We start from the raw sequence: 13,801 nt of genomic DNA, 5'->3' as shown, positions 1-13,801 counted from the left end.
GTTGGGACATTTCGCAGGACATTTGAGTCGCCTAGTATCAAAGCCGCCAAATCCATATTTTTTAAACCGAAATTGAGTTATATATCGCTTGTTATATGTTTTATCTAAAGGAATTCCATGGAAACAGAATTTTGTTTAAAAGCGTAACATTTCGTACTAAAAAACTAGTTCAAATATGGGACTTTGTACGCATGTATATGGAGCTTCAATGCACGTTTTGTGAGATTACTCGAAACTAAGTGAAATCGAGTGGCGGATATTGATACTAAGTGCGTCATTTCTCGATTTTCTAGGCGTCCTCGTAACATGCAGAACAGCTCTTAAAAAAAAACAAAAAAACAAAAAAAAAACTGTACTGCGAAAATCAGTACGTCTGGTCACCCTATCTTTATTGGAATAAATATTAATTTTCCTTCAATTTTCTAATTAGTCAAATATTCGATACTCAAATAGATAATCTCCTCTCATTATTCGAGGATTAATTTTCCTTCTATTTCCTCATTAATCGAATATTAATTTTCCTTCAATTGTCTCATTATTTGAATATATTATTCGAATAATCTCCATATTATGAATTTTCCTTCAATTTTATCAATATTCGAATATTCCTTTGGTAAAAAGTCTCCTCTTATTATTCGAATATTTTCTTTTAATTTTCTTGTTATTCGAAAATTCATTACTGATCCTCTGATTGAAGCTCCTTCGTGGCTAAGCGGTTAGTGTACGCGCCTTTGAGGTGGAAAGACCCGAGTTCGATTCCCGGCAGAGCTAGCCTCGCTGCTGAAAGCGACGTTAAACTCAAAACTCAACTCAACTCGATCCTCTGTTCAAATATCTTTGTTTTTCACTACTCGAATATTCGTCACAAAATTAGTTGAATATCTGAATAACAAAATTCAACGAATTTATCCTTCAATTCAAAGACTACTTGATTATTCAATTTTAACCCTTACCACTGAGACAACATGTGTCCAATAGGTTTCTAGTACAACCAGTGGTAATTCCTATTCTAGTACAACCAGTGGCAAAACTTGTTCTACATTCTCTCACTTGAAGGATTGATTTTAACTTAACAAATGCCTCATATAAGACTGCTTCCATTTGAGCACAACAATGAAGTGATTATCATTGGGTTAACTCACCAATTTGTCAAACTTCTGTACTTATAATCATACTGCGAGAATTTTTATGCCAATACATAGGTGTAAATATAGGATGTTCAATATTTTATTACAACTGGGACATACGTATACAGACGTGTTCAAATATTACACTCACGATCGAAAAATGCAAAATTGATGTAGGAGTCCTAATTTCACTCCTAGAACATTTAATTTAATGGTTAAATCACCAATATAGGATCCTTCATTTGTTTACTGTACAGTTGAAGTGGTGATATCACCGTTGAACAGCAGATGGTATTAGTGAGGGGGGGGGGAGATTTTGCAAGTGGTGTTTCAGTTGTAGATAGCTATTGTGGATCCTATCAACAAGTTACAGTCTGAAGTGTTGTGGTTGCTGTCGTAAGAAGCTAACGACATTCAAGGCGTTCAACAGTTCGAATGGGCCAGTTTAAAATGATCGTGACGTGTTTCGTGTATCAATCTTTTATTCTGTGTAGTCCTGTAATCGCAGCATAATGAGAAAAGCAAAAGACCTCCCTCCGCGAAAAATGGAAGTTAACAAAATACTTCTGGTGGAAATAAGATATACACGGCAATACATTGCTAGTTGTGAGTAGAATCTCTGTCGAAATGAACAAGAGTCAAAATAGGGTTGGCAAGTGTGGGCGAAAACCAAGCTATCGCTAAGACGTATCAGAAAACTAAAAAGATTGGCTCTGGGAAACAGAAGTGCAATTTCTAATAGACTTAACCATAGAAATGGCTGAGTATGGCGCAGACTTTTGGCCTGAAAGTGTTCGAAGGATTCTTTGTGCCGAGGGAATAAAAGTACTCAGTCAAGAAAGAAAACAAAAATTAGAGTCTACTCCAATCATGGCAAAGAAGCGCCTCGAATGGGCACGAGGCCTAGAATATTGGACTGCTGACGATTGGAGAACAGTCCGTTTTAGTGATGAATTATGTATCTTTGTATCTGATGAATGTTCACAATATGTGCGACATTGACCTGGGAGGAATTCAAGTTGGAATGTCTTTAATAAACCGTGAAGCACCCTACTTCAGTCATGGTCTGAGGTGTGATCTCTGTCTTCGGGCCTGGAAGACTGTATATAGTAGAGAGGACAATGAAACACGACTAATACCTTCAAGAAGAACTGCTTTCCCAGACTGCACTCTAGTTTGATGGCGTACAATTCATCTTTATGCATGATGGAGGCCCATGCCACTGGGCCAAAGCTGTGACGAAATTCTTCGAGGACAACAAAATTAGTGTTCTTCCGTGGCCAAGCACTAGTCCTGATATGAACCCAATTGAAAACTTTTGGAGCTTCATGAAAGAAAAGCTAGAGAAAAAGCACATTAGAACCAAACTTTCAATTGATCAAGGAAATCGACAATTTGTGGTATCACGATGCTGGATTGAAGCAAAAGGTGCTAAATTCGTACATAGGATGCCACAAAGGATAAAAAATTTAATAAAGAATAAGGGATTTCATAAGAAATATTAATCTTTGCGTGAGAGATAATTTTCTTGTAAGTATTCCATTTCATTTTTTGTTTCCAATTTGGATATACACACTGTATAGTAATTATATTTGAATGTTACGTATGCATTTGTTTTAATGATATTTAAAAGCATATGCCACACTTACTAGGAATTAGGACAGAGTTACAAACCAGTAATTTGGGCTAAGTTCGAACATATTTTCTCACGTAATATTGTAAGAACAGTAAAATATTCAGAAACTGAATGTTAAGTCTAATACTTTGAACACTTTGAATGTTAATACTTTGAATTCATAATATGGAGATTATTATTATGGAAATATTAAAGATGAGAAAGATACCACTTCATTAAACAATGGATTCCGACTTCGGATTAGGTCTGTGTGTGTGTGTGTATTACCTTAATATTTTTACAATTCCAGCACTTACATCCTCTTGTCATACAAGTAGCAACATCAAAAGACATATTTCTATTCGTACTAATTGATGAGAAGGATTATTACTTTGAAGTATAACGTGAGACTAGACTCGCCTAATTTATTAGCTCGGCCTGTTAATTTGGAACGACACAATTTAGCGGATCAGAATGATTCATTTAGTATGGTTAATTTTCAGTGATTTACGACGATTTCCTGTGATGCAATCTACTGCTGACTAAAAACAGAGGATTAATTATGTTATTCAGTACAAAATCTTTTATCTTCGCAAATTCTATTAAGGAATTTTGAAGCTTTCTATTAAGGAATTTTGAAGCTTCAAATATAAAAACGATAACCATGCCAGTTGTGCTGTATGCTTGCGAAACGTGGTCGCTTATTCTGAGGAATGAACGAAGACTGAAAGTATTTGAGAATAGAATCCTAAGGCGAATATTCGGACTCAAGAGGAACGGGAATGGGGAATGGCGGAAATTTCGTAACGAAAAACTGCATAATGCAAACCATTTACCAAACATTTTTAGGGTCATCAAGTTTACGAGGCTGAGGTGGACAGGACATGTAGCCAGAACGAAAGTAGGAACGCTTTCAAAATTTTAACTGGAAACCCAATCGGAAAAAAGGCCATTAGGAAGACCTAGGTGCAGCCGGGAGGACAATATTAAGAAGGATCTCGCAGAAATAGGAACATAAAGTAGAAACTGGACATAAGTTAATGAAGAGGTTTTGTGAGCGCGGCATTGAACCTCTGGGTTCCATAGACCATCGAGTTAATTTATCTATTGTGCAAAACTGTGTTATTTAGTTTCATAAATAATGTAGTTTCATAAATAATGTATGTATGTCTCTTCACTATATAGTGTTTCATTAGTGATATTGTATTGCAAAGTGAAGTGGGCAATTACGTTCGTCACATAATCAGCAGGTCCTAAGTGATCCTCGATGCTCTATTTCTTCTTGAAATCTCGAGATAGCCTACAGCAAATAAGTATGATTCTTGATGCTGTTTATTTTTCTTCAAATCCGGAAATAGCCTAAGGAAAATAAGCACATTCTCGACGCTGTTTTTTTCTTTCAAATCCAGAGATATCTGACATATCCTAAGGCCAATAAGCATAATCAGGAAATAAGTATGCCTCTAGACGTAGTTTTTTCTCTTCAAATCCAGAGATAGTCTAAGGAAAATAAACATATTCTTGATGCTGCTTTACCCTTCAAATACCGATATAACTTAAGGAAAGTAAGCATTATCCTACACACGACTTTCTCTTCAAATCTCGAAACAGCCTAAAGAAATTATCATAATTCTCGATAATGTTTTTTTCCTTCAAAGTCCAAGATAGCCTAAGGTCAAATTCTTTCCGTTACCTGCAGAAACTGAAGGTCACCAGTAGATCTTACCCCGTTCCGAATCCATCCAATCGGGATCATTTCTTTAACACCGAATTTTATATTATTCTCCCATCTTTATATTGATATTGTAATTAGAAATTTCTCACAAACTAAATACGACTTTCTTACAAGGCTGTCTATAATATTTATTATAAATTAACTAGAAATGTTACAGTTTCGGAAGTATATCACTTCCTTCTTCAGACTACTACTCCAACTCTAACAATATTATGCACCGAAATTAAGGGAGAACGTGATTATGATAATAAATGAAAAGATTGAATGAAGGAAGTGGGAGGAACTGGGAGAACCCCAAGAAAGCTCACATATATGGTGTTTGTTAACCACCATCTACTCAGGACGATCGAACCAGGTACCTCACACAACAGAGGTGAGCTCTCCCAGTGAGCCACCGCGGCGCCATGTTAAACTTAGGATTTCTTAGAAAATAAATACAAACTAAACGCGACATTACAGTTTTAAAGCTGTCTACAGTATTTACCAATTGTGCTAACAGTTTTGGCATCATAACAATGTCTTACCCAGATCCATGCTATCATAATACACATGCATATATTGCAGATAGTATGTGTCTGATGAAGGCACTATTACGATACCAAAACTAACAGAGTTGATAAATAACTTACATAGATTTACAACTATAGTCATTTGTTCAGAGTTTATCTTATTCTACATGAAATAATACACAAATAAATATTAGTTCACTTAATGACAGTTTGAGTACTTTCGTCGCTATATAGTTAGCGTACCCATCTTTAGTGCAGGAGATTCAGGTTCGATTTCCACGAGTTTTAATGTCACACAATTATGCATCGAGAATAAGGGAAACAGTAATGAAGATGGATGATGGTGTAATAAAGTAAGTTGTACACCTGCACACATGATGTTTGTCCATTATGAAGTTCCCTTAGCGCAGCTCCTCAGATTGAACAAGGGAGCCTATGCACTAGGTGAGGCTTGTACTACAGTCACGATGCCTCAGTGTGGTTCGGATCCACGTTATACTGTGGTTCCATGCCTCAAATAGCCTCAGTGCTGTAGGAATGCTAAATACCAATCCAAACAACCAACTTAATAACAATTTGTAAGATTAGCATGCCCACTTTAGAAACTTTTATATTTTTACTGTTACTAGAATACTTATAATAAATAAATAAATTTATAAAGGGTGGGAAACACAGTGATAATCCTGTTAAATAAGAAGAATGGTTAGATGAAGTTTGCCTTCTATTTACCAGACGCTGAGATTGTGCTCCTGTATTCTACGAAGCTAAAATTCTAAAGGTGTTTATTTTATTCAATGCATAACGAACGTGCGTGCATAAGATATTAGGTCTGCAGTACGTGCTAAATAAAAAGAAGAGATTAAAATCAGAAGCTACATACTGGCAGGATAGACCTTCAAGGGTTGAATGATGTTCATCTAAGATTCCAACAGAATAAGAAAACAAAAAAGTTTTCCACCGCTGTTGATCCGAGATACACAATATGAACTGATACTACCATACGCTCCCAAGAGAGAAAAGCCACCCACACCGAACTCCCACTAAAAACAACCAATCGCAAGTTCACGATTCAATGACGTTTTCGCTCGACCTTCTCCTCCAACCGGAGTCCGCTTCTACACTAATCTTCTGCTCATTCTAGTGAACGAACAAAATAATCATGCCGGTGCTGCCTTATAGGCCTGTCACGCACTAACAACTTTAATATTCATTCGCTCTGCCAGAAGGTGTTGCATGATAATTCTTTATCCTGGTGCATGCATTAAGAAAAGTAAAACGAAATCTATCTGGGAGATAAATGTTGCGAAATCGCAAGCGTCGGTTTACAAAATAAGTGTGATATCCTCATGTATGTAAGAAGCTTTCCATACATGTATGTCTATAAATAAATAAATAAATAAATAAAAAGAGTTAGAAGTGCACAAATATTAATCAATATATTTGTTAAAACAAAAGTAGTACCAAAAAATGTTTATAAAAAAATATTTCGTTTATCAACACGTGGTTGCATGTGAAAAGAGATAGAACGAAATCTTAATTACATGGAAAAGTACTAAGCAATATAGTAGCGATAACATGTAAGTTAATTTCCCTTCTAAATAACCACGCATGCTATTTTTAAATTAGGAAATCAGAGGGAAATATATGTAGGATGTAGGTAGATTATCAGTGGGGTCTCGTGAGCTTCCAAACATTGCGTGGCTTCTGTTGCTTGTAGCTTTTACCCATTACGTCTTTTCCCCCTAACACCTTTCTATCTGCGGCTTTTCCTCCCAAAGTCATGAGTCACGTTCTAGTTAATTTATTTTGAGTTTAAACGTTCCTTTTAGCAGCGAGGCTATATGAGACGGGAACTACTGATTAACGGGGAATCCGAACCACATGCGCTCCCGCCGGGAATCGAACCTGGGTCTCCCGCGCCAAAGGCGTGTACGCTAACCGCTTAGCCACGAAAGAGCTCGTCAGGTTCTAAAGTCGAAGAACTCTGTGACTCTATTTGAATGAGGACAAACCTACAAAATAATAATAATAATAATAATAATAATAATAATAATAATAATAATAATAATAATAATAAAATAAAATAAAATAAAAATAAAATGAACTCGAAAAAATTGTTAGGGAGTTAGGATTTAGATTTCTGGGCTTTCAGCATCTAAGGCCATTTAGCCCGTCACGTATGAGGGATGACATCTCTCGGCGAGCACACTATCCGGGGAAGGGAAGGAAGGAAGCGGCCTGGGACCTATAAGTTAGGTACCACCCCGGCATTTACCTGGTGTAAATAAGGAAAAACCAGGGAAACCTCATTCAGGGTGGATGGCCTGAAAAAGCCCACCGGGAATCGAACCCGGGACCGCTCGCACCGAAGGCGAGAGCGTTAGCGATTACGCTACGCGGGAGCACTGAAAAAAATTGTTGAAACTGCTTTTGCTTGACTTTCAACTGAATCAAAGTGATATTCCTTAATCGAAAAATCATGTATATATTATATTTTAAACAACAATCTGTAATGAGAAAAGTAAATTATGCAGGGTGTTTCAAAACAACACCGACAACGTTTGGAAGGCGATTCCTCACACCAAGATAAGACAAAAACAAAGACCAACCTCGGTGCACAATGCTTCCTTTCGGAGTTATAGGCTGCCGAAAACGAAAAAAAAAAAAAAAAACTTTAAAGGTCTATAGTTCAAAACTGTGGGACCTACCGTAGTCGGGTCAAGACTTCACTTAGAAACTAGTATGTGCCCTATCCAAATATCCAAGTTTCAGAATTCTGCAGTACTTCCGCAACAATTTTTATAGAGGTAGTTGGTGAATACTTCAAATTATATGCCCATAGCAAAACTCCACCAATAAAAATTGTTGCATGAGTAGCTTAGGATTCTGAAATATGTATTTTTGGATGGAGCATATATTATTCCTAAGTGAAGTCTTGACCCGGGTTGGTCTATACTTTTTGTCTTATCTTTGTGTCAGGAATCACCTTCCAAATGTCGTCGGTGTTGTTTTGAAACATCCTGCATCTGCAGTGCGGTCAATCAGCAACAAGCATTTCTTCACAAGTTCTAGTTTTGGCCAAGCATAAACAAACATTTGTTGCCATCTTTAACTGCCATTTATTCTAACGACGACATATTGACTTTTCGGTAAACTGTATCGATTTTCTTCTTTCAACTATAATTACTCTTCTAACCTTTTTTTTTAAACGAAATTATAGTGCACAAGTTTGTCGTTATTCAAAGTTCTGGTATGTATTAATCAATAACTGTTCTTTAGTTTGCAGGGGGGTGATGTTTTCACTCCTCCTTCTAATTTTGCTCTATTCTAACATTGGCATTTGTAACTAACCCAATCTGTAATCTTCATATTACAATAACACTACAGGGTTTTCATAAAGTCTGGACGGATTTAATTTGCTTATAATTTTCATAAAAATGCTCATAATGAAATCAAATAAAGTGCAAACGGTAGCGGAAGGATTAAATTTTTAGTTGGCAACACTGTTAGATAAGCGGCAACTCTGAACACGTTGAGAGAGGGAGAGGGAGGGCAAGGGTCAGTTTCTTACCAAATTTCAAAAAAAGAACGGTACAATCAGATGATCATAGGACACAGCGCACCAAACGTTCACTTTAGGGCTATCTCTCTCATGTGTCTCAAATTCCTTTGGGTTTTCCGTGCCCCAAACGCGACAGTTGTGTCGGTTAACCTTCCCGGAGACATGGAAGGTTGCCTCATCTGAGAACATGATGGCTGAAACGAGAACGTCGCCATGTTCCAACTGCTTGAGCATGGCGTCACAGAAGCTGAACCGGATGTCCAAATCTTCATCATGCAGATCCTGGACTATCTTGATTTTGTAACCTTTGGCCTTGATCGTCTTCTTGGCTATCTTAAACACGGTTGTCTGTGGAATTCCGAGTTCCATGGACCGTCTAGGAATCGACTTCTGTGGGCTGTTGATGATGCTTTCCCTTACCCTGACCTTACTCCCTGCGACTTCTGGCTTTGGGGTCATGTGAAAACGTAAGTTTATGCAAAGAAGCCAAGTGGTTTGGAGACCTTAAAGGACAAAATCAGGGCGTCTGTGGCTGGCATTTCGGATCAAAGACGGCGGAACGCTGTGAGTGGATTCCAGCGCCGCCTACGCGAATGTGTGGACGTAAATGGCGCCCAGTTGGAGGTGTGGCGGTGAATGAACTGAGCTGGTGCAGATTACAGGTAAAAATTTAATCCTTCCGCTACCGTTTGTACTTTATTTGATTTCAATATGAGCATTTTTATGTAAATTATAAGCGAATTAAATCCGTCCATACTTTATGAAAACCCTTTATGAAAACAACTAATCACATGAATAAATTATAAATTACGAGTCTCATTTACCTATAAAAGAGTATGAAATTGTAGGTTGAGTTGAGTTGAAATTGAGCTTAATTCCCGTTTCAGCAGCGAGGCTATATGAGACGGGACCTACTGATTAACGTGGAAATCAAACCACATGAGCTCCCGCCGGGAAACGAAGCCGGGTCCCCCAAGCCAAAGGCGCGTACGTTAACCGCTTAGCCACGAAGTAGCTCTTGGAATTGCAGGTATTCTTGGTTTGATATTAGTAGGGTTTAGTGATGAGCAAACGCAAGACCAAGACCAAGACCGGGGTGGTCTTGGTCTTGCACATCCAGTCTTGGTCTTGGTCTTGCACTGCAACCCTTGGTCTTGGTATTGGTCTTGGTCTTGCACACCCAGTCTTGGTCTTGGTCTTAGTCTTGCAAGTCTTGCATTTAGGAATTCCCAAGCTTTTCATAGGTAAATTTTACTATGAATATAAGAGATAATAAACTCTACAATGCGCCAATAGTAACGGAAATACAATGCATGTTTCTAATTGTAATATAGTTTTAACATTGTGTAAGTATGTGATAGTGTACAACATAGGTGATGACCTTTCCTTTTTTAATGGGTGCCCACGCTTCATACTTGTAAGATATGCCTAAATCACAACGTTTCGTAATCTATTTATATTTTAAACAGATCCAACACTCCACTGGTTCCCAAACTGGGGAGGCTACCCCTGAGACACAATAAAGATAAATCAAGACGGCACAGATTATTGAAATACCATGAATTGCAAAATTATTTTTACACTCTAAAGGCGTCAGATTTTTCTTTTCAACCACGATTAGCTAATTCTTGTATTAATCAAACTTCCAATTAAATATTGAGATTTTGTTTTACTGATTCCAATATGTACTCTATGGGGCAGAAACATTGACATTACGCAAAAGTGATGAAAACATTGTAGGATTTCGATACATGGGCATGGCGAAAAAAGCATAGAATTAGCTGTATTGAACGGACAACGAATGAGAAGGTGTTAAAAAATTAGCAGTAGGGAAAAAAGAAGAATTTTGGTTATTGTTAAGAGAAGGAAGAGGAACTGGTTAGGATATTGGCTGAGGAGGAACTGTATTATGAGGGACGTGCTGGAAGGTAGTGTGGAAGGAAAGAGAGGGAGGGAGCGAAGGAGACTAGTTGAAGAAGGTATTAAAACAGAAAATTGCTACATCAAGACGAAGAGACTAACTGAGGACCACCGAACATCGAAGCTTCTCAGTTGCAACAAGTAACCTGTCAATACTGGCAGAATAGCTATTATGAAGATCATGATATATTTAGCAATATTGACTAAAGAAACAGAGAGAGAAAATTAAAATAATAATAATTATAATCAAAACTCTTAATATTTTAGAATAATTTGAGTGAAAACTGAAAACGATTCAACTGTCTATGTCTTTTGTGTAAATTCAATCTATATAAATACTTTTGATCTGTATTGAAAATACAAAATAACGGCGTCAAACTACCAATTATTTGAAGTCTCACTTGCGAATATGGATTATTAGCATCAATTACACACTTCGTTGGGTTAAATAATAATAATAATAATAATAATAATAATAATAATAATAATAATAATAATAATAATAATAATAATAATAATATATTTCGTTAGTCACTTTTTACTATTAGTAAAGCGCTCTCTGACATCGGTTGTTTTTGATTATATTTATATTCCTCGCTCCTTCTCCTCCCCAAGTTGCGGGGCTGAATTTGAATTTAAACGGCATCAAAGTGTCACTGTTCGTCTCAGAGACCCCCAAAACTAAGGATTCGGCACTAATATCGGTCATTTTCAATAAACTTATATATATCTCCTTTACCCCATGTTGCGAGGTACGGCATCGGAAGTGTCATTGTTCATCTCAATGACTTCGAAAACCATGAGTTCGACATTGATAATGGTAATTTTTGATAATTTTACATATCTTGTTCCTCCCTCAAGTTGCAGTGTTGAATTTGCACTTAAACGGGATCGGAAGTATCACTGTTCATCTTAGCGACGCCGAAAACTATGGATTCGACACTAATATTTGGTCATTTTTTAATCATTATTATGTATCTCCCTCTCCCCAAGTTACGAGGCTGAATTTGGTCGTAAACGGTATCGGAAGTGCCAGTAATCAACTCAGCGAACTGGAAAACTATGGATTCGACAATAATATTTGTCATTTTCGATCCTTTTTATATAGCCTATCTCCTCTTCCCTCCGCCAAGCTACGGGGCTGAATTTGGATTTAAATAGCATCGAAAGTGTCACTGTTTATCTCAGCGACCACAAAAACTATAGACTCAATTTTAATATGAGTCATTTTCGATCATTTTTAAATATCTTTCATTCCCCCTCCCCTAAACTGCGCCGCCAAAGTGATATGACAGAAACCACCTCAGGTCCGATCCTCATCTATGTTGAAAATGAGATCAAGTTCGGTTGGGTGGTTCAAGAGTTATTAAATTTTATTTATTTTTGTACATTTTCCATTTCTACCTCCTACCGTCAAAGTGATTTGATAAAAAAAAAAAATCCCAAGTCAGAACCTCATCTATGTTGAAAATTTGATCAAGATCGATCGGGTGTTTCAAAAGTTATTAAACTTTATTATATATATACCCCTCCTTCCTCCTCCCCTAGGTTCTACCATCAAAGTGAAACAAACTCTAAAAAGTTTTCCAGGACCGAACCTCATACATGTTAAAAATTTGATTGAGATCGGTTCAAGAGTAATTGAGTCACAAACTTAGTCATTTTTATTTTTATTTATTTTATTTTATTTTATTATTTATTTTATTTTTATTTTTGTACATCTCCCCTCCTCTTGCTCCCCTACATTGCTGCGTCAAAGTGAACTGACAGATATCATTCCTCAAGTCAGAACACCCCAGCACCCCTTTAAAAAAACACCCCAAGTCAGAACCTCATCTATGTTAAAAATTTGATCGAGATTGGTCGTTTGGTTAAAGAGTAATAAAGTTTTATTTATTATTTTATAACTCCCCCTTCCCCTCCCCTAAGTTTTACTGTTAAAGTGAAATGATGAAAACACTCCCAGGCCCAAACCTCGTCTATGTTGAAAATTTGATCGAGATCGGTCTGCTGGTTCAAGTGATTAGGAGTCCCAAAAATAGTCATTTTCAATTTTATAATATAAATTTATTGTTGTTGTATAATGTTATATTGTTTAATCCTCGATGTGTCGTATACCTAACGAGGCTAATATTAATAAACAATTATTCAATGTATAAGCATCCGCCAATGAAATCAAACTTGCGATCACATGCACTAAGTGTTTGTCAATGCCATGAAAATGTTATTTCGATATTAGTTTTAAGAGTACACATTGAAAATTTCCAATGGATGCTTGAGTCTCGGAGCCAAGGCCATACCCATGTAGTCGACACCTATGGTGTACGGTATTACTGATGTTCGATCTATATTTCTCTTTAGTTTTGAAAGAAGAACACCACTAATATGCTTTGAAATAAAATTAAGTATGTAGTTTAACGTCCCACGATTGTGCACCAAGGCTAAGGGAGACGGTAATGATGAGAAATGACTGAAGAGGTGGAATGAGAAAGTAGGAGGAAACAAAAAATATCGAGAAAACCCACGCCCATGGTGTTTGTCCACCATAAGAGCGCACTTGGTGCGAAATGACACCTGTGTGGCTTGAAAACGAGTAATATCTACATAACACGTGAACAACCAATTCAGAAAACGATATACTGTTGCTATAAGCTACAGGGGCAGATCGACTCACACGGATTGCATAAACTACTGGAATACATTCACTTCAGCAGCATTTTTACTGAAGCCAAGAAATCCATCTCCTTCTTTTTTTACATTACATAAAAAAAATTCAAGTAGTGCCGGTACTTGTGCAAGACTCTTGGTCTTGGTCTTGGTCTTGGTCTTGCAGGTATGGTCTTGGTCTTGGTCTTGGTCTTGCACCCCTTGGTCTTGGTCTTGGTCTTGCATCGGGATTCCTGGTCTTGGTCTTGGTCTTGGTCTTTACAACGACTTATCAAGAATAGTCGTTAACCTGGTTCGGCTAAGTAAGATATACAAATTTCGAGTGGAATTTCTTTGCATGTAAAAATTAGCTTCAATAATTATATACGATTATTCTCACCTTTACTATTAGAATCATAAAGTCGGTGAACGGTGTTAAAAATGGTTTATTAGTTGATATACTTTATAATATCTTTTCCTTAAAACTGTCAAGCACACAAACTTGCTGACTAGGTATCCATAAACATGTACATAGCAACAACTATCCCATAATAATATTTTACATATCTTAAAAACATTCTTCTTTTGTTAATATGAAATTAACATTCTACTAAGTATAGTGCACATGTATGAGCACTTTCTGCCCAAGGTACAGGTAATTATTACTCAATCCAAAGTATTTTGTTA

At 36.8% G+C, this 13,801-nt stretch overlaps 1 protein-coding gene across 8 annotated transcripts in view; it reads right to left on the bottom strand.

The window, feature by feature from the left end:
* Positions 1-13,801, bottom strand: part of ATP8A (ATPase phospholipid transporting 8A1) — a 777,495-nt gene that overhangs the window by 469,316 nt on the left and 294,378 nt on the right. Inside the window, exon 1 of one of the 8 annotated variants that reach the window (XM_081752483.1) lies at positions 5,867-5,997. The exons of the other annotated variants lie outside the window; for them this stretch is intronic. Within the exon in view, the coding sequence (XP_081608609.1) occupies positions 5,867-5,903 (37 nt within the window). The 5' untranslated portion in view covers positions 5,904-5,997. Of the gene's footprint in view, positions 1-5,866; positions 5,998-13,801 lie in introns of those variants that run through there. 8 annotated transcript variants of the gene reach the window in all.

This window comes from Thermobia domestica, chromosome 3, assembly GCF_964235325.1.
Source record: "Thermobia domestica chromosome 3, izTheDome1.hap1.1, whole genome shotgun sequence".
NCBI lineage: Eukaryota > Metazoa > Arthropoda > Insecta > Zygentoma > Lepismatidae > Thermobia > Thermobia domestica.
Note: the sequence above shows the minus strand (reverse complement) of the source record. Positions and strands in the feature narration are given on the sequence as shown.